At 42.3% G+C, this 21,525-nt stretch overlaps 1 protein-coding gene across 1 annotated transcript; it reads left to right on the top strand.

The window, feature by feature from the left end:
- Positions 1-8,595: 8,595 nt before the first annotated feature.
- On the top strand, positions 8,596-19,735 carry LOC124651647 (flowering time control protein FPA). The gene is made up of 5 exons (XM_047190689.1): positions 8,596-8,715; positions 8,820-9,176; positions 14,366-15,585; positions 16,103-17,758; positions 19,439-19,735. The coding sequence occupies exons 1-4, from the start codon at positions 8,713-8,715 to the stop codon at positions 17,745-17,747; spliced, it is 3,225 nt and encodes a 1,074-aa protein (XP_047046645.1). The 5' UTR covers positions 8,596-8,712; the 3' UTR covers positions 17,748-17,758; positions 19,439-19,735.
- Positions 19,736-21,525: the final 1,790 nt, after the last annotated feature.

Here is a 21,525-nt window from a genome sequence, read left to right as displayed (position 1 = left end):
GTCCACCACTTCATCGAGCATACTGCCATCCCTCGCTGGAACACCGGTTAGCCCTCCGAACCCCTAGCGCCGCCGTGCCAGTGAACCCTCTCTCTCCGGCGAGACGATGAACCTAGGCCGTTGGATCCCTTTCTAATCCTACGCCCCACACTGATTCATACCGATTCGGGTTTTAAGAGAGACTGACGGGTGGCCCCCACCCTGTCAGCAGGCCCGCGCGCACTGGATGCGTTGCTGGGCCGTTTTCCCTTTTCAAACCGTTTCGGCCCAGTTTCGTTTCCCGCCGGCCCTTTTAATTCAAACTTAGTTTAATTAATTCAAATGAATTTGAATACTGCCCAAACTTTGAAATTCAATAATTTCCAATTGGCTAAACCAAATGTAGTGAATTTTATGTTGCTGGAAAGCTACTGAAATTCTCTACAACATGCCACTGGCCTCATTGTCAGTTTCTTTGTAGAACAAATGGGATAAAAATAACAAGACAGGGACTTTTCCCTATTCAAATAATTCTTAAAAATCAACCAAAATAGTTATAAAGTTAATTCCAACTCTAATAGTTCACATTTGACTTACACTAATTGTTTATGCAACAAAATGGTGTGGTCACTTTGAATGATCATGCCATGGTTTAATGAATGGATAATTTGACTAGTTTAACTAGTTGATATTGTCCAAAACTATTAAAGTAAATTGTGTGAAGTCTTATACTTCATTTAAACTTGTCTCACATGCATTCATGGGATGTTTGTACCTCTGGTCCAAACTCTCTTATATGAATGGCTTGAGATTTAAATCATATGTAGGGTTATTAAAATGGTATGAGGTGATCTACCTCATTTAAATCATGTTCTCAAATACTGATGATGAATGATTGACCTAGGTCAATACCCATTTCATGTATAATTGTTTGAGAAATTAAATCTTAAGAAGATTTCAATGAGAGGAAATTCTTTCTCAAGAACCCTATGGAAACTATCATTTACATATAAAATACAAAGAAGTGAATTCCTTTTAAACCCCACAACCCATGCACTCTAGTTAATTTATTTGTGTGCATAGAGTAGTTTGTGTGATGTATGTGATGTATGGAATAGCCATTGAATTAGTGAGTAATTATACTCGTATTCAAATTTAGACGGTAGCACCGGAGAGTACGCCGAAGAAGAAGGATACTACCAAGAGGAGGAGGAGGAACAAGTTTGAGGACTACCAAGGCAAGCTAATATTCTTGCAAAGTGCAAATCCCCTTGGGGCAAGGCACCATGACTCTTACCTTTTCTTACATAAGCCTATCCCAAGTTTTTACTTTACAAGCTTTTACTTGTTTTCTCAATAAGTTACTTTTATAGTTAACTTTGGTCAAAGTACAAGTTGGTTACTAGAGTAGTGAAGTAGTTTCCATCAAGCAAAGCAAGATAGCACCCCTCATGGATTAGAGCTAGTGCTAATGAATTAAAACCTGACTACTCTAGATGGGAACAATGTGAATTTGAAATGAATTTGAAACCTTGGAATGAGGATGCATTCCATTGCATGATTTTTGAAGGTGAATATGAACAAGAGAAGATGGTGATTTTTGATAAAACAATGATGTTGGTTTGAATGCGATACCTTTCCAATTATCAAGTACCCCCACAATACCTGATTATGGGTAGGGCTTAACCGGAAGTTTATGTGTCTTAGTATGGGTTCCCTCTAAACAAGCGTCATCGGGGTTATGCCGAAAGCTGCCTCTACCACAAAAGAAATGATGAGAAATGACGTGAAATGAGGTGAATGTCCGGCCCAAGCCCTGTGCAGTTCCCAGGTTGACAGCTTGGTCTTCACCGGGAGGCCAAGCTCATGGGGAGAGGTGCTCATACTAGGATATGTAAGTGAAAGGTTATGGTTGATGATCCGCGCATCGTGTTACGATGATTCGGGGAAATCCCGACGGATGAAATCAAATGTTGTGGCACAAGTGTGCAACCTCTGCGAGTGTAAACCTATTCGAATAGCCGCGTCCACTGCTACGTGACGGTTGGAAAGGCCATACGAGTTTCCGATGTCATATTTTTGAAAATGATGTTGAAAGGTGATGGTGAAATGACTTGTGGTGAATTGAATTGAAATCACCACAGGAATGGTGGGAATGACACTAATGTTCCCACTTGAGTTAGTTAGCACTTGAATAAGCTTTTCTCAAACTTTGTGAACTAAAACTAGCTTTATGCAAATAAACTAGAGCTTAGCAAACCATACTAGAATGTCTAGCACTTACTTTAGTGTTAGTTTGTGAGTACCTTAAAGTACTCACGGCTTTGTCCCTGGCTATTCAAATGGCCAGAGTATGAAGAGGAACAAGGAGATGACCAACAGGACGCCTACGGCAACTAAGCGCCTTCCGACGTCAAGCGTTGGCCTGTGGACTAGAGAGTCCTTGTATCTTACGCTTTCGCTATGTTGAACTATGAACTTGTGTTTGTTCGTTGATCGATAGATCAACTATTCGTGTAATATGGATGATGTGATTCCAAAATTGTAAGACTTATGGTATGTAATGAATGATGACTGTGATACTTAACTATTATGCCTCGCAACAACAATATTACTGGGATTGCGATGTATGACATAATAGGCATCCGGACTTAAAAATCCGGGTGTTAACAGAACTGTGCATTGATTCCTACATACTTGCATATTGCACTTGTTATATTACTCTATGTTGACAATATCCATGAGATATACATGTTATAAGTTGAAAGCAACCGCTGAAACTTAATCTTCTTTTAGGTTGCTTCAATACCTTTACTTTGAATTATTGCTTTATGAGTTAACTCTTATGCAAGACTTATTGATGCTTGTCTTTAAGTGCTATTCATGAAAAGTCTTTGCTTTATGATTCATTTGTTTACTCATGTCATTACCATTGTTTTGATCGCTGCATTCATTACATATGTTTACAATAGTATGATCAAGGTTATGATGGCATGTCACTCCAGAAATTATCTTTGTTATCGTTTACCTGTTCGGGATGAGCAGGAACTAAGCTTGGGGATGCTGATACGTCTCCGACGTATCGATAATTTCTTATGTTCCATGCCACATTATTGATGATATCTACATGTTTTATACACATTATATGTTGTATTTATGCATTTTCCGGCACTAACCTATTAACGAGATGCCGAAGAGCCGCTTGTTGTTTTCGTCGTTTTTGGTTTCGGAAATCCTAGTAAAGAAATATTCTTGGAATTGGACGAAATCAACGCCCAGGGTCCTATTTTGCCACGAAGCTTCCAGAAGACCGAAGGGAAGACGAAGTGGGGCCACGAGGCGCCGCCACACTAGGGCGGCGCGGCCCGGGAGGGGCCGCGCGGCCTCGCTGTGTGGGGCCCCCGTGACCCCTCCGACTCCGCCCTTCCGCCTACTTAAAGTCTTCGTCGCGAAACCCCCAGCACCGAGAGCCACGATACGGAAAACCTTACTGAGACGCCGCTGCCGCCAATCCCATCTTGGGGGATTCTGGAGATCACCTCTGGCACCCTGCCGGAGAGGGGATTCATCTCCCGGAGGACTCTTCACCGCCATGGTCGCCTCCGGAGTGATGAGTGAGTAGTTCACCCCTGTACTATGGGTCCATAGCAGTAGCTAGATGGTTGTCTTCTCCTCATGTGCTTCATTGTCGGATCTTGTGAGCTGCCTAACATGATCAAGACCATCTATCTGTAATTCTATATGTTGTGTTTGTCGGGATCCGATGGATAGAGAATACTATGTTATGTTGATTATCAATCTATTACCTATGTGTTGTTTATGATCTTGCATGCTCTCCGTTATTAGTAGAGGCTCTGCCAAGTTTTTGCTCTTAACTCCAAGAGGGAGTATTTATGCTCGATAGTGGGTTCATGCCTCCATTAAACTGGGACGAGTGACGTAAAGTTCTAAGGTTGTGGATGTCTGTTGCCACTAGGGATAAAACATTGATGCTATGTCCGAGGATGTAGTTATTGATTACATTACGCACCATACTTAATGCAATTGTCTCGTTATTTTGCAACTTAATACTGGAAGGGGTTCGGATGATAACTCTGAAGGTGGACTTTTTAGGCATAGATGCATGCTGGATAGCGGTCTATGTACTTTGTCGTAATGCCCAATTAAATCTCACAATACTCATCATATCATGTATGTGCCTTGTTATGCTCTCTTTATTTGTCAATTGCCCGACTGTAATTTGTTCACCCAACATGCTATCTTATGGGAGAGACACCTCTAGTGAACTGTGGACCCCGATCCATTCTTTACATCTGAAATACAAATCTGCTGCTATTGTTCTTTACTGTTTTCTGCAAACAATCATCATCCACACTATACATCTAATCCTTTGTTACGAGCAAGCCGGTGAGATTGACAACCTCACCGTTTCGTTGGGGCAAAGTACTTTGGTTGTGTTGTGCAGGTTCCACGTTGGCACCGGAATCTCCGGTGTTGCGCCGCACTACATCCCGCCGCCATCAACCTTCAACGTGCTTCTTGGCTCCTCCTGGTTCGATAAACCTTGGTTTCTTTCTGAGGGAAAACTTGCTGCTGTGCGCATCATACCTTCCTCTTGGGGTTCCCAACGAACGTGTGAGTTACACGCCATCAACGTCCAGGCCGGTCCTGCACCCGGTCCGACCGGCCTCCAGACCGGCCAGCCCGGTCCCAGGCCCGGTTGACCGGTCACCAACCGGCCGCCAACCGGATATGATGCATCATACCGGGCAAAACCGGAAAGTTGCGAAGTTTCCGGTTGCCGCCCGGTTGACCGGACGCCAGACCGGCCGACCCGGTCCCTGGCCCGGTTGACCGGATTCCAGACCGGATTCGTCCGAGTCTGTCTCGACCAGATCTATTTTGGGTCGGTTATTTTTGTATCTTTTCGACCAGAACTCGTCCCGGACACCTATATAAGTGCCCAGGACGCCCCCTAGCTGATTTAGACCAAGTTTAAGATAAACCCTAGTTCATAGTTGTTTGGTAAGCAAAACTATTGTTCCCCAACTCTCCAATTCGTTGCGATCTGGAGTTTTATGCTACTGAAAGTTTGTGTGATCTGTTGTTCCATTGGGGATTAGAAGATTGAAATCTACCGCTTCGTGGTCGGCGGCTACGTGCGCAAGTGTGTGGAGTTGCGAATATCTTGCAGGGTTGAGAGCTGTTGCATTGGCATCAGGAATCAATCGAGATACTTCGTCGCGTCATACAAGTTATCCTCCTCATCATCATCAATTTCATCCGCTGCTATCATCACGTGTTCATCAACACCGTCGCTTACTGAGAAGATCGGGCAACCCCTTATCATCACTGGTTTTGGTGAAAACAAATGATTAACCGTATAGTGTGGAAAGAGATATTTGTTTGCAGTGGAATTAAATAGAACGATGCTTGCAATAAGTAAACTGAACAAGATGATTTTATCAGTGTAAAAGAAAGTACCGGGGTCCATAGTTCACTAGAGGTGTCTCTCCATAAAGATAAATAACATGTTGGGTGAACAAATTACAGCTGGGCAATTGACAGAATAAAGACCATACATGATAAGATGATTACTATGATATTTGTTTGGGCATTACAACATAATACATAGACCGTAATCCAACTACGTCTATGAATAATAATCCACCTCCTGGTTCGAACCCCTTTCAGTATTAAGTTGCAAGCAACAAATTATCACATTAAGCAATGTGTGTAAAGTAAACAATAGAATTGCCCTTAGATAAATCATTGTGGTTTTCTCCCTAGTAGCTACAATACATCTACAATCTTAGAAGTTATTGTCACTCTTCCAGATTACTAGAGGCATGAACCCACTATCGAGCATAAATACTCTCTCTTGGAGTTAGAAGCATTTACTTGGCCAAATCATCTACTAGCAATGGAGAGCATGCAAGATCACAAATAACATATGACAAGTATATAATCAATCTCAACGTAGTATTCAATTCATAGGATCCCAGCAAACACAACATGTAGCATTACATAAAGATGATCTTGATCATGATAGGCAACTCACAAGATCAAAACATGAGGCATAAATTGGAGAAGACAATCATCTAGCTACTGCTATAGACCTGCAATCCAGAGATGAACTACTCACGCATCACTTCGAAGGCGGGCATGACAATATAGAGGCCTCCGGTGATGATCTCCCTCTCCGGCAGGGTGCCGGGAAGAGCTTCAGAACCCTCCCGAGCTAGGGTCGGCGATGGCGGCCGCGATAGAACTTTTCGTAGATGGAGGCTCGGGTCTTTAGGTTTTTCTCGAGATCGTGAATAAATAGGCGAAAGGGCGAGGTCGGTGGATGCCTAGGGGGCCCACACCACCCCATGGCGTGGCTAGGGGCCAGGCCGCGCCAAGGCCTCGTGTGGCCGCCCTGTGGCGCCTCTTCGTCTCTCCTATGGACTCCATCTTCGTTACGGTAAAATATGAACTTCGGCTTTTGTTTCTTCCAATTTCGAGAATATTTCCTGTACAACTTTTCTGAAATACAAAACAACATAAAACAAGAATCTGACAGTGTGGCATCTTGTCAATAGGTTAGTGCCGGAAAATGTATAAAAGTGTAACAAAGTGTAAACAAAACATATATGAATTGATGTAAAACAAGCATGGAGCATTAAAAATTATAGATACGTTTGCAACGTATCACAACCTTCCTTCGTTCATTGAGTGCTTTCCGTTCTTATTCTATCTGCTTCTTTTTGGCCACCAAATTCTTTGTGCTCGTCTTCCATCTGCTTCTGTCGATCAGAGAGGAGGAGATTGTAAGCTAGTAACTCATCTTTGGCATCTTCCCTTGTGATAGGTTTTACGCCAGTAAAAGCTTCTTTGGCCCTCTCCCAAGCCGACGAGGGAAGGATAAGGTCAGATCGAGCCGTTCTGCCACCAACGACTCCACTAGGAAGTGCTTTTGTCGGATACTTGATTGTCGTTGCAACAGTGGTTTTCGGCGGAAGTAACCACCGCACACTGGAAGTGTGTTGGACCAATGCGTTGGTTGTCACCGCTATCGCATGTATCAAGGCGATTCTTACGGCTTCTCGTGGAGTCGTCAGGACTCGTATATGATGGGCATCACAATCAGAACAATAGATTGTTGTTGGTGTAGGGGTTGATGGAGATGTCGAGAGTGGAGTCGATGTTGAGTTGATCTCATTGCATGAGCCAACATAAGATGTTTGTTGTCCATGGCTGCAACCATTGCAATTATTTCTGGCTCCGTGGGTCTTCGAGGCTAGGTGGGTCTTCGTGAGAAGAATAGAGCCCGCCATGTTGCAAGTTGATTTCGGAGATTTTCCCGATAGATGATCTCTTCCCGCACAAAAATAAGACACAAGGTCAATCGTGCGACCGAAAGTGCGACATAGTCCATGTTAGTTGTATCCAAAATTCACAAATTAGAGGCAAAACAATAGCAAAAGTGTTCGGGAAAGTAGATACGTTTTGGACGTATCAAATAACCGGAAGGTGGATTATTAGTCATAGACGCAGTTGGATTGACGTGGGGATAACCACAGCAATGCCCCCACATGATGGACTTGGGTTTAAGTAAAAAAGGCATGATGGTGGTTTCAACGATGTTCAAACACAATACATAGAGGGTTTTACCCCAGCTTCAGGCCTCCAAAGGAGAAACCTTACGTGCTGCTTGGTTGTTTGCATTGATGATGATATTACAAAGTCGTCGAAATTGGCTATGATCGAGCGAGGCTAGGGTTTGTGTTGAGTGGTGTTGTATTTTGGGATTGCTTAGTCATGCTCGGAGGCCTCTTGTGGCCTTTATATAGGAGACCAGGTCTCGGGTGCCATGTTATTCGAGTCTTGCTCGGAGGCTCCTCCTGAAACTTCTTATGTTGGGCTTCAAGGCCCATTACTCGTACCTCTCTTTGGATCATTCCAATTATACCAACGTCAAGTACCCGATAAGGTATGCCCACATCACCCCCTCCCAACTTAAGTTTCTTAGTCGCATCCATTGCCTCTAGACATGGTCATCAGGTCGGTGGTAGCTCCAAGTTGCTTTATTTCTCGTCGTCGCTGTCGCCGACTCGCGGCTCCGCCTCCTCTCTTGATTTGTTCGATGCGATGCGAGTACGAAGGAACGATGGAGAGTGCATGTATGGATAAGGTAGGCCCATTCACACGAATATTGGCACATGATCAAATGGGAGAGGGGGTCGACCAAGCGTTAATCTAGTTTTCCGTCAGCTGAGATGCTTCCATCGTGAAAAAACACATTTCAAAATGCAACATCATTTTTGAAAAATCTTGTGTTGTACATATGCGCGCACGTATTGTTTTATGAAAAAAGACAACAACCTATGTAGAAAAGATAATTTTAGGTGCCACAAAATGACTTTGTATAAGACATTTTCTCGTATTTTTACCTATGGCACTACATAGTTTGTTCACAAAAAATTCAGATATGTAATTCTTAAAAAAGATGTAGTAATAAAATATTTTAACCATTTTAAAACGAGTTTTCCGTAACGAGAGCATCTGCCGCGGTGAGCCAAAACTCGACGCCTTTGTACGAACCCGTTAATTTGCAATGAAAAATCCGAACTGAGCCAAAGCACGCACGGCGTCCTCCGGCTTCCTCATCCTTTCCCTCGACGCGGCGGAACCCTAGTCGCCGCCGGCGCAAACCCTAGCCGCCGGCTATCCGCTGCAGCCACAGAACCAATGGTACCGTCGCTCCCGTTCGGCCCCTCCCACGATCGTCGCACAGATGCTGCCGTCGATCGAAATGCTGTCTGCCATGACTAATCGCGATTGGTTACTTCCTGCAGCTGGGCAGGGGCCGAGGGCGGAGCCGCGGAGGGGGGAGATTCAGCGGCGGCGGGAGGGGCGACGGCTCGCCGCGGTACGGTGCCCGAGACGAGCCGCCACCACGGCGCTCCTCCGGGTGGGGCGTGGCGCCGCCGTCTCGGCACCTGTGGGTGGGCGGCCTGGGCCCCGGCGCCACTGCTTCCGACCTCTCGCAGCTGTTCATCCGGTGCGGCGAGATCGAGGGCATCTCCCGTGACCCTGGCCGGACCTTCGCGTTCGTGAGCTTCGTGCGGGAGCAGGACGCCGTCGCGGCGGCCCGGGAGCTGCAGGGGGCTCGGCTCCGCGGGGCGCCCATTAGGATCGAGTTTTCCAAGGGGGTTAGTGTTGAACTTCCTCCCGCCTCGACCACGGTTCGCCGCACTTTTTTCGAATTGTTCATGTTCATGAGCGTGTGCTTTGTTTCAGAAGTATCATTGATGCGGCGTGCTTCTCTTATCCTGTGTGTGATCATGATCATGAATTTTCGAAGTAGTTTAACCCAAGTCTCAAGAGTCGATACAAACTTGTAAGCAGCTAAAATTTAGGGTCTACAGGTTAAGTTGAGGAAAAAATCACACCAAAACAGGCTCATCCATATAATGTGCAGAAGAAATAAAATAGAAATCGCTTTCTTCTTTTGAATAATGTAAAACCTCACATGGTTCAACTTGATTCTTTCATACAGAGGATCTTTGAACCCCAGGCTCCACAGAAACCAGATAGTTGGCGGTGTACTTTGTCTATGCATCAGAAACCCTTTACAGTCAAGTGTACTATGAAAGCAAATAATGTACACCTCAGATTGAATATGAGTAGGGTTATTATGGCATGTATCACCTGGTCATCCCACTGGGAGTCAACAGTTATTGGCACTCAATCACAGCTTACCTGATGCCTCAGCTCTATAATTTGGTTATAATCGGCAACAGATTGGCTGTTATTAGCTTCCATTTAGGTCATGGCACTATGAAACCTCCGAAATACATTCTTTAGGAGGATCAGGTACACTGTTATCTTGGCCTCGGATATCTTTTCAACTAAAGATCAAGAGCATCGGTCTGATGTTCCTGATTGTGGAAGTAGCATATTTTCTTAATTGATGAACAACCTTGTAAGGTATCATAAGGAAAAGGTTTACTTCATGAAAATCTGGATATTCCATTTTGGTTGTCAAAAGTAACATACCCATCGGCGTTGCATATGAAACATCAGAGAAGGTTTTCAGCAAGTGCAATGTGCCAATATCATTTAATATATTGACATGTCTGCGCTATACCCTTTCTCAACGCTTGGCTCTTCTAATTTTACTCATACCTGTTATTGCTACATGAACCATGTCAAAGAAATCATCTGCAGCTTTATCTACCTAACCAAATACAGAGTGCATATTATAAAACTACATTGAATGGTACACTTTATCAGAACAGGAGCCATTTTCTCTGTATTACTGCAGGCACTTGTTAAGAACTGTTATTGTATACTTAGATATGAAACTATGATTCTTATAATCTACAGTATGAAATTATGGTTGCATTTTTTTGTTTGCTTTTTTCACCTACGTAGATAATTATTCAGAACAATGGCTACGAGACTGCAGCATCGTATGTTGACTTGTGACTCGGTAATGTACAACTGTCATGCTATTGCTAACCACCTTCACTTCACCCCCGTAAGAAACAACATACGCGCATTAAATTTTGAAAACCATTGTCAGCAACTATATGACTAATTGCGAGTTTGTGACCCGCCCCCCATGAGCATCTTACTAATGGACACCAAATAGCGGAATGACCATGAGTCAATTGATACCAAAATCCCCAATGCTAGCATTATGTGAAGGATAGTGTTACGCACAACTATCCTTAGCATCTTAAACTACTCCATTTTCTTTTTCACAATGTATGGTTCATTTGCCAGTTGCTTCATATATTTGTTTGTCTATCTTGTTCATGCCTTATTGAACGTATGATAGTCTCAGGGGTATTTTATTCTGTTTGTGCTCTGAAACAAGACACATGTGTTTATTTCCTGTAACTCTTCATGGTTTTCCCTAATTTTTTTTTGCGTGGCTGAACTCTCCCCTCCTTTCTTGTGATGCATGTGGGTATTTAAATCAGTCAGGCTTCTTCGCTAGTTTAATGTGATTATGTCAGTGACTATTTATTTTGGCATAAAGCATAAAGATACTATTCACCTTTCCATCTAATGCTGTTATTGGCAAAAAGATCCAGCTCTGATAATTGAAGTGTATGTCTGCTCCAGCTCATTTCCATCAATATGAGGCTGTGTTGAACTGTTGATCGGGTTTCACTGGCTTCATAAATTCCTAGTCATTATCAGATTCCTAGTAACAAAAGGATGATCCAAAACTGACTTGAGCCCATGACAAGTCGTTTCTTGTTATATTCACAGTGAAGTAACATATGTCTATAGCACCATTGTTGTGGTTTATGCGACCAGCTTTATTCCGAATGAAAAACAGAAACCTACGATTCTGGTTCTAATTTCTAAGTACGGAGTACTTGCTTGACAGCCTTGAGTATTTCAATCTGTATCTGCTACAACCTTAAGTACGTACTTGTGCCTATCGGACAGTATATGTCTAAATAGTCAGAAAGAGTATGGACATAAGTATGATGCTTGCCAGACCAACCTAGCTTGTAGATCTGATAGCAGTATTAACGTAGGTACATCCTGCATTTCCATGGTGACATCTTGTATGGGAGAACTTCAATTGAAGAAAAAAAAGTTGATCTAAACATCAGCCGTAAACTGATATTTACATCATTGACCAGCCATGGATAATTGCTGTTCTAAAATTTCATCGATTAGGACTAGAACAGATGGTCTTCTGCCTCCGGTGTACCCATATAATCAACTGGTAAGACTTGCAATCAACCAATTAGGTTGGATAATCACAGACAGATGGGAGGCTGATTGATGTAAATGCCTGTACATAAGCTTTGATTAACATTGATATATTCATATGGTAGTCTCTGGTTGATAACTGTTGATACTAATCTAACTAAGATGGCTCACTTTCAGGAAATGTTAACACAGTCATTATGGTAGAATCACAATGGATGAAGCATATCCTTAGCGCAATTTGTTTGAAAACAAACGAGTACCTGCCGACACTAGGATATATATTAATATTGCAAAATCATCCTGGTGTACCTCACCAGCTTCACTCCTACAGCAGTCCAGCTTCTTTGACCTGCTCAGTTCCCAGGCGATACTAAGAGTTCTCCACAATTTATTTATTTGCCTGAACAAGGAATACCCAGATTTTTTTTCATGGCTCATCATAATGCCTCCAAATCTTAATTAGGCGGATTCTACAGAAGGAATCATATAGTTGACTGCAGCAGTAATGTGGGGTACAGGAATGAAGGATACATATATGATACAAATTGTCTATGTTTTATAGCTGCATACGCATTGGAAAACACTGAAATATAGCTAGCAGGTAAATACAATAAGAAAGCCATGCACTACTGATATGACTCTTTTGTCATGTCATTTTCCGTGCCTAAGCTACGTATAATTAATGATGAGATGTATGGAGGGGAGATTAAAGGATACAACTGAATGACTGATAAATCTATTATGGCAAAAAGTGGCCATATGATTTTTTTGAGAACTGTGGAGAATGTGTCTCAGGATGGAAGGGAAGTAGTACCAGTTACCATAGCTCGGCCTGTGGCTCTAATGCTGTGCAACAGGTTTTTTCTTTCCTTTCCAAAATTTTAGTAAATTTAAAAAATTCAATAAGAGCTAAGCTGCACATGTATCTTGGGGTACGCACTGATGGTATACTTTGTGTAAGGGAGCTGTAAGCTCATAGAATAAAATCCAGTTAGAAAAGGAAATCCAATAAGATGTATACTGCACATGAGCATCATGCCATAGGTCAAAGGAAAGAGGAGGCACACCACATCTCTGCATTGACTGAATAGCTCTATCTAAGGGTGACTTTAGTAGTTTGCCTTTGCCACTGGTGCTATTGAATCTGCATTTAGAAGAAAGAGCTCCAGGGTGGAATTGGTTTCAATGGGACATGTGCAATGCTCAGGCTACAAAGAATGTTGTTATGTTTCACTTATCAGTGTACCTGGGTTCTTTGGCAGTTTACACCACATCACATTGGAATATCTGTAATACTCGTAATATCCGATAAGTCACCGACATGTCTGTTCTGTCAGATTGTGGACAGTCAAACTCCTAGAAGTATGTTTTATTGTGTAGGCTTGAGTTGTTTATTTATTTCGTGAAAACGCATAAAGCATTGCGTTTCGATGCATTGATAGGAAAGAAGGTTTATGTACAAGTCCATGGAAGGACTAACACTGCTCGCCATACAACTCAACCCAAAGTAGCTAGCTTAGGGGAGCAACTGGTGAATGCCCAGAGTCCCGGCGTCTACCCATTATCGTGCCCCAGCCCTAACCATGTCAAACAAGGAGGACACGGAAGGCTGAGCGTTGTCAAGGACGGCCGCGTTGAGCTGTTTATAAAACTTGGTATAGGCTAAGTATAAATTGAATCTGCTGATAATCTCCCGTGACGAGGATATACACATGGCTAAGTATTAAGCATAATTAGGCGTTTCGGTTCAGTCGAGGTGTACTAACATCATTGAGCCATTTGCTATGTGCAATTTGACTTGTTGTGTATGGCATAAAACTGGAAATGTGATGTTTTCTTTCCATCAGTTTACTTTTTTTTTCCTAGTCAAGTTGATCGTTTTGCTGAACTATCGTATTGAAATCCTCAAGCTTATCATCTAGAAAGTCCTCAAGCTAAGCAGCAAAGTGCATACCTGAAGTTTCTGATTTTTTTCTATAATTGAAGTGCTGTTCACGGTCCATAGAAAATCTCTTGTTTTTGCTCAGCTGCTGTTTTTGAAGCCTTTTTTAAATAGTAAATAAGCACTATTCCTTAGTTAATATGCTGTACTGAAATATTCACTGATTAGCGGATGCAGAACCCTCTTTGGACTTCACTCAAAGATCTCTGGGTTTTGTATGCTCCCAGGATATGGGTATCAGATCCGAACCTTATTGAATAACTAGAAAAATACATGCTGTAAGGTGCACAAGGTTTTGATCCTTTTCTGACAGGGGGAATGACTGTTTCACATTGGCTTGACTTGAGTAGCTCTAGTTTCCAATCATTTGTGAACATACTACTTGGGCTAAGGTGCTTGTATTTGTTTCTGAAAATAGGAAATTACCTCATAGTAGTCACATAATAAAACTTGCAGAATTATCTGATTGGACTTACATCCTGATTTAAGGAAGTTCTGTTGTGCTCTAAAAGATCCAAGGCACTCATTTTCTAGCAGAAGTACTGCGTACAAATTACAAAATCATAGCCTGTTGATTTATCTTCACTTACGATTTTTGTCTATCCACTTACTATGCTTTAATGCGATATATTCACATCACCGTATCCCTTATCATCCTTATTACACTATTGCGTACATCTAGTGGTGACAGGTTACCTGAAGTATTTTAATTTACAGGATAAGTCTTCGGATAGCTCTGTGGATGACAGATATACACAATCTGCTAATGAGAGACCTTTTTTTGAAAGAGGAAGAAAACATCAGCCAAGCCCTGAAAAACCAATTGATAGATCTAAAAGAAATAAGAATGCAGAACCTAGTGAGGTGTTATGGATAGGTTTTCCTCCTGGCCTAAAGGTAGACGAAGCAGCTCTGTGGGAAGCCTTTTCACCTTTTGGCGAGATTGTTAAGATAACAACATTCACAGGCCGCACCTATGGATTTGTGAAGTACACTACCATTACAGCGGCATGCAGGGCAAAAGAAGCACTTCAAGGGAGGCTTTTCAATAATCCAAGAGTAAGCATATGCTTTTCTCGTAGTGATGGTGTTGCAGCAGAAGCTGGAAAGGGTACCTTCATTGCCCCGTATTCACCCCATCTAAACCCTAGTGCACGGCCTATCTTGGAAGCTCAAGATTTTGAGGCCTTTCATAGGCCTAGGTCTTTTGATAGTCCTCCAAGAGATTTCCGCATGTCATCGCTGCATTCTGGCCCTGAAAGATCACTGAGAGATGCTGATGATGTGGGCTTCAGCAGGGATAATCATTTTCGACGCGGACCTGGAATAGAGTCTGGCCATGTTTCTAATTTTGAACCTTTTAGAATGCGAGGGTTGGGTCCAGAAAGAAGGATGTCCGAGGACCTAAATGAACAACATAGAAGTAGCCCTACTGTTAGGAGTGATGCACCATGGCGCAATATTCCGTTTGAGCGACCTCGAAGACCCTTACCGTTGGACGATTCTTGGGATGCAGAGGGTAACTCATACCCATTGTCGAAGAAGCTGAGGACTGGTGAAGTGCATGATGCTGAACTTCCTGAATATCCTTTCTCCGAATTTGATCGAGGACATGTTGACTCACACTACCCAAGGAGGCCCTTCCATGATCTGCCAGAAGATGATCCACACCCCATAACATATCACCTTCCCCCGATGCACGGTAGAATATACATGGATCCTTCAAGAAATCCAACCCCACCTGCTGATAGACAAGAACCATGGCGTTCACAGAACAGTTTTGTGACGCATGCAGGAGAAGTGGGTAAATCAACTCCGGAACATCATGGACCCCTTCCTAAGGAAGAGTGGAACTGGAATGGTACAATAGCAAAGGGTGGTACGCCAATCTGCCGAGCTCGGTGCTTTCCTGTTGGGAAGGTCCTTAACTTCATGCTGTAAGTCCGGATTCCTTTTTTCCTTAATTTTATTCTTCTTTCCAAGATGCAGTATTCAATACCCACATTTATACCATTGAATTTTCTCACCACTTCAATTTCTTGAGAGAAACATAAGTTTGCGTTCATGCATAAACAATGTACTCCTTGTGGTCCTCTAAGACCTGTGGTTATGGACATTGGCATGGACTTCAAAATACAATTTTAACTATCCATTTCTATTAAGTACAATATAATTGCTGAATCCAAAATAAATTGTATATTGTGGAAGTACCTTTTGAGACAAATTCACTCGAATGATTGTGAAGTCTTGACTGTAAATATTTGTATAGTTTTTTGTAGTCAAATATTCAAAGGTTTGACTCTTATCATTGTCCAAAACGATTTAAATGACTGAGTAGCAAAGATCTCTTAGATGTTTAATTTCTCTTTACATCTATTTATCTCAGTGAAGACATTAGTACCTAGATTGGATGCGCTTATTAGATAGCCAACTTGTTGATTTCTTGTTTTTCAGGCCCGACTTTTTGGATTGCACTGCTAGGACAAATTTGGAGATGCTTTCTAAGCACTACTATGAAGCCGCTAGCAGTTGGGTTGTGTTTTTTGTTCCAGAAAATGATGCTGACATGGCAGCTTATAATGATTTCATGAACTACCTTGGTGATAAGCAACGTGCAGCAGTTTGTAAACTTGGAGAAAGGAGCACCTTGTTTCTTGTTCCACCTTCAGACTTTTCTGAGCAAGTACTGAGGGTGCCAGGAAAAGTGAGCATATCTGGAGTCATTCTGAAGTTTCAGGAGGCAAATCCAGATTTAACCTCCACAAATCGCCAACCGGAGGCAGTGGAAAAAGTGCCCGCATCTTTTGCGAGTCATCCGAACACTGATGTGAGTAGTCATGAAGATCAGGATGCATTGAGAAGACTCAACCCTCCAGATATGAGTGCAGTTCCTCAGGGTCCAGATTATCTCCGGTCATCGGCTGGAATCTCTACTCCGGCAAGTGCAGATTTTGTTACACCATACAAGTTTGCGAATGCTCCTCCATATCTGGGCTCTCAGTTACCTCAACAAGTGCCAGAACCGGACTCCCGCAGAGAGATGGCACAAGGCCAGCACCAGCAATTCCCAAATATGGGGCCCTCCAGATGGTCTAATAACAATGATCCTAGTCCATATTCTGGTAATTTCAATTCTTTGGCTAAGAATCCAGCCTCACATACACTAAATGACAGGACATCAGATCTGTACTCATTTGCTACTCAGGGAGTACCAAAAGGTACACAATCAGGGTATGCACCAGGTGAAGCATCGAGCATGTCCTTGCCTTCTATGGAACCTCCACCACACCAGGTAGTTAGACCTCAGCAACCTCCATCTCTCCCAGTATCGCTCCCGCCGGAGCAACTTGCACAACTGGCCACTATTCTCGCACAACAAAACCAACGAGGAAAAGAAGCTGGTTTACCAGTAGGCAGCTCAAACAAACAATCTGGATTCATACATAACTCTTATCCACATGAGCATGCTTCAGTGATGCCAGACAGCTCAGGTCAATTCATACAGAACTCTAATCCTCATGGGCATGCTTCAGTGATGTCAGACAGCTCAGGTCAATTCATACAGAACTCTAATCCTCATGCGCATGCTTCACTGATGCAAGACAGCTCAGGTCAATTCATACATAACTCTAATCCTCATGGGCATGCTTCAGTGATGCCAGACAGCTCAGGTTCCATCCCGGTCTACAACTCGCATTTACCAGTTCCACCATCTGCCCCGTCACAATTACAGGTCCATGCGCAACCAATACAAGGTTCACTACCATCAAACCCACCAGTTAATCTTCCACCAAATGCTCCTATCCCTCGTCATACAACTTCACATTTACCACCTATGCAAGTTTTCGCAAGTGCGGCTCATTCTTCAATGCCGTTGGGATCATTTGTTCCTCCACTTCCAGAAGGCCCTCCCCCTTTTCAGCAGCTTAGTTCAGGCGGTGCTTCAACTTTGCTTCCTTCTGTTCAGCAGATGGGCCAGCAACCGTCTGCTCAAGAAGACCTTGATGGAGATCCTCAAAAACGCCTTCAAGCAACATTGCAGTTGGCAGCAACCCTGCTTCAGCAGATACATAAACAGTCAAAACCTGGTGGCCAGTAATAGAAAATAAGGTAACTCTTTTCCAGAATATATATGTTTTTAACCTTTTGTACTATTCCACTAAGAATACATCATTATCTATTGATAGTTTGATACCCTTCTATACTAGTGCATTGCTTGTATATTCTTTAGTTGAAACTCTTATTACGGTCGAATTTATGAAATGTTTCCTGATAGTCAATACTTCCTCCTTGCCACAATGTAGTGCATATAAGAATTTTCAAAAGTCAAACGATGTAAATCTGACTACATTTATTCAGAAAATTATATATATCTACAATACCAAATGTCTACCATATGAAAATATACATCATAATATATCTAGTGGTATTCATTTGGTACTCTAGATGTTGATATTTTTCTCTACATACTTGGTCAAACTTTACATCATTTGACTTTTGAAAAAATTTATATGCACTACATTGTGGCAAGGAGAGAGTATATCATTGAGGGTATTGCTTCATCTATTTTTCTGGCTGTTTGGCGTTATACAAGCATGGTCATGCTGTTTCACCTGCTAGAAAGGATTTTATTCAGAATCATGCCATGGTAGGCCCAAGGGGAAACTGAAATTGCTGAACAAGCAGTGTACCATCTGGTCCATAGAATCTGTGAGATCTTGAGGTTTACTTTGTTCTTGTTACATACAAAAACTGTTGCGAGGGAATGCTTATTTTAAGCAGAGAATTCACTCATAGTATTTCCAATGGCCAATTGAGGCATACTTATGTTTTCATGTTTTATGCAGTAGTTTTGGTGGGAAGCATCACTTTAGGTGAGACATAAGTATCTAGTAATCCTAATAGTATCTAGTAATCCTAATAGTAAACTATTGTGTTTATCAACAGATTTTGAAAACATTTGTGTCAATGCACAAACCCTTTTCCTGGTACTCAACTCTAGAAAATAGAATTATCGGTTTTGTTGATAGAGCCACTAGATGAATGTTGGACCTTCCTTTTTACCATGAACGGAAGGGTGTACATGATGCCTGTTTACAGTGATTGCACAAGTGTAGGATGTGAAGTTCACAATGATTCTAACTAGTCGACTCTATCTTCAAGATGGTGTGCATGCCACTTTCCATACCACTCGAGGCAGGTGTGCTTGTGTCTTGAGGTCTGGTTTGTTGCATTCTGCCTTTCTCGGAACATATAACTTGTCTCATGTGGATTAGAATCCCATGTGTTTAACTACTCTCATCTCCTGGCAAGATATACTATGTATATTTTAACTGGTAATCGTGATAACTACCTGTTTGGAAGTGGTATACACCATCCTATTTGACCAAGGATGGTTGTGTGCCTTCATGGTAATAGAGATTTACTATCCTCTCATAAATAGATATCAACCATCCGTTCAAGAATAGGAAAGGACTAAAGGTCTTGACTGTAGTTGTGGTCGTACTTGTGAACTTGAGCATTTAAAGCTATACCTTGTCATTTATCAGAGTTGTATTAGTGAGCGTGCTATTTCATGAAATCATTTATTTAATATTTTTAATATGTAGAAGAGTTGACCGGGTCACAGATGGTCACACTGTTTTAAAATAGCTCGTGTTAATGTGTAATTTTTCTATTCATGACATGTTCTGAACCTCTGTACACACGCATCAGTTTGTTTAACATTAATACAGTAAAATTATTTGCAGCAACACCACTCCCTGCTGATTCGTCCACCTTTGATGTCAGGTTATTGGTAATGTTGGTGCGCAAGGATCGTATGGTGCTAGATAGCCTGAAACTGCTGTGGGGATCTTGATTTACCAGCACCTAACAATCGTAGGCTATTAGTTGCTGTCTGAATTGTCCCCTTCTCGTCTAAATGGACCACCCTGATTCTCGATTTCCCGTTTGCTTTTTCTTTAGCCTGTTTATTACATCCTTTACTTGGATATACAAAGTCCACTAATTTACTGTGGTTCCAGGTGTTCTGTTGATATGGCTTCTATTATCAATACATGTAATGCAGTTCAGTGTTGAAGCTCACTCCTAGTTCGCGATCTTGGCTGACATTGTATGCATGCATTGCTTTGAGTTACCATCTATCTGAAGTTCTTTGTTCATGCTAGCGGTAAATATGCGCATGGGGCTCTATGCTGATGTACTGAAGTCAGGTCATTGTACACGGTTCATTAGGCACCGTCTAGCTTTTCCTGTTTTTAGTAGCCTACTGGGAATGAATGCTTACAGGAATAAGGTATATGTAGCTAACCCATGGCATATTGATTGACTGCGCTTTCTAAGATCAGAAGTGTATGCTGTTGTTATTTCGGAGTCCTGGTGGTACTCTCCGATATGGGAAAGCCAATCTGATAAGGTAGGCGGATGTTTCATATACTTGGGAGTCACGGTCAAGAGCTGCATTTCATGAAAAGCAGTTACGTTACTCTTCTTGTTAATGCACTGGTCTGTGAAGGATTAAGCAACGTTACTTGTGACGTAAACACTGAGTGATAACCTGTATTTGCTGCTACCTTGTTGACCTGGATAACGTATCTGTTTAATTATCCTCATGGTCATATGGACTCCATCATATTATGAGAAAGTTGATCCTTGAGATCTGCATTGTTTCTCTAATATCCATCTCCTCTGAGCTTGAGCTTTTCATCCCTGTGTGCTGTAAACTCTTGCGCTGCTTTGAGTTAATTTGCTTTGTCACACTGTCTGTCTGCTAAAGAGCGTGCATGACAACACGGGCGGAGTAAAAGTTTTCAGAGCTCAGAGTTTCATGGCATTGCCATCGCCGCGGATTTTATCCCCCGTTGTCTCGAGCCCAATGATACTTTTGTGTGAACCTCAGTGCTTTGATCTTTACTTAATCCTGCTTTGTTTAGGGAAAGCAAGACATGCTCGTACGGACGATTCAGGTGGTGCGCTGATGCTTGCAGGTTCCATTGTTTTTCTCTCTTGTCTAATGTAGGGAACTTGCCACTGGCAACATAAGTATGTTGTTTTCTCAATTTTTAAAATTTAAATAAATTTGGTGGGCACCGTGTTTTTTGACAGGGTTTGACAGGGTTTTGGCCTGTCTTTGACCGTTGGCTCCCATGCTATTTTTTTTTTTGGAATCTGTCTAGAATATTGTACTTCCTCGTTTCTAGATGCTGAGGATTTTTTATGTTCGGATATATCTATATATTAAAGAGTGTGTAGATGCATCTAAATTTAGATAAATTTGCGACATGATAGAGGAAGTAGTATCACTTTCTTCAAAAGTTGAAATGGCCGAGGAGACAGGATCATCGATGGTTGTACCAAATTATAATTGCAAGGTCGAGACGGGCATTGTGAGGAGAAAGCTGGTCATAGCGAGGACCTTTCTCGTAGTGCGAGCAAAAAAGGCAGGCAGGAGGAGGAGGTTGGAACGGTGCATGGACCTGTAACTATGACGGAACCCATCGGAATCCGCCGCTTGGGCATGGGCAATGTTCGACTTGCGATGATGCAACAGAACATCGCCATCGTCATGTACTCATATAATGGTGACGATGCGCTTTTATCTTTCTCTTTAGGAACAGCAGCGAACTGCGTAGATCTTGCAACAGTTGTAGCTAGCTAGTCACGTGGTGCTTTTTGTCCACAGTATATTTTGGTTAGAATGTTTAGCTATCAAGGGCACCCCTCAAATTGTATGATTTCAAACGCAATTTATCAATTTAGGAGTGTCCAGACTGTTAGAGTAATATGCTTGTTGTATTATCAGGGGGCCAAAGGCCACAATATATAGTACATGTACAGGTGCACATATGCAGAAAGCCTCCTAACATATGGGGAAA

The sequence above is a fragment of the Lolium rigidum genome, chromosome 5 (genome assembly GCF_022539505.1).
Source record: "Lolium rigidum isolate FL_2022 chromosome 5, APGP_CSIRO_Lrig_0.1, whole genome shotgun sequence".
NCBI lineage: Eukaryota > Viridiplantae > Streptophyta > Magnoliopsida > Poales > Poaceae > Lolium > Lolium rigidum.
This window is presented reverse-complemented; position numbering and strand designations above follow the sequence as displayed.

Bases quoted from the DNA above. Each gene is read 5' to 3' on its own strand.
- LOC124651647 (XM_047190689.1), top strand. The intron at 9,177-14,365 runs GTTAGTGTTGAA...TTTAATTTACAG, and splicing joins GGATCGAGTTTTCCAAGGGG to GATAAGTCTTCGGATAGCTC. The intron at 15,586-16,102 runs GTAAGTCCGGAT...CTTGTTTTTCAG, and splicing joins AAGGTCCTTAACTTCATGCT to GCCCGACTTTTTGGATTGCA.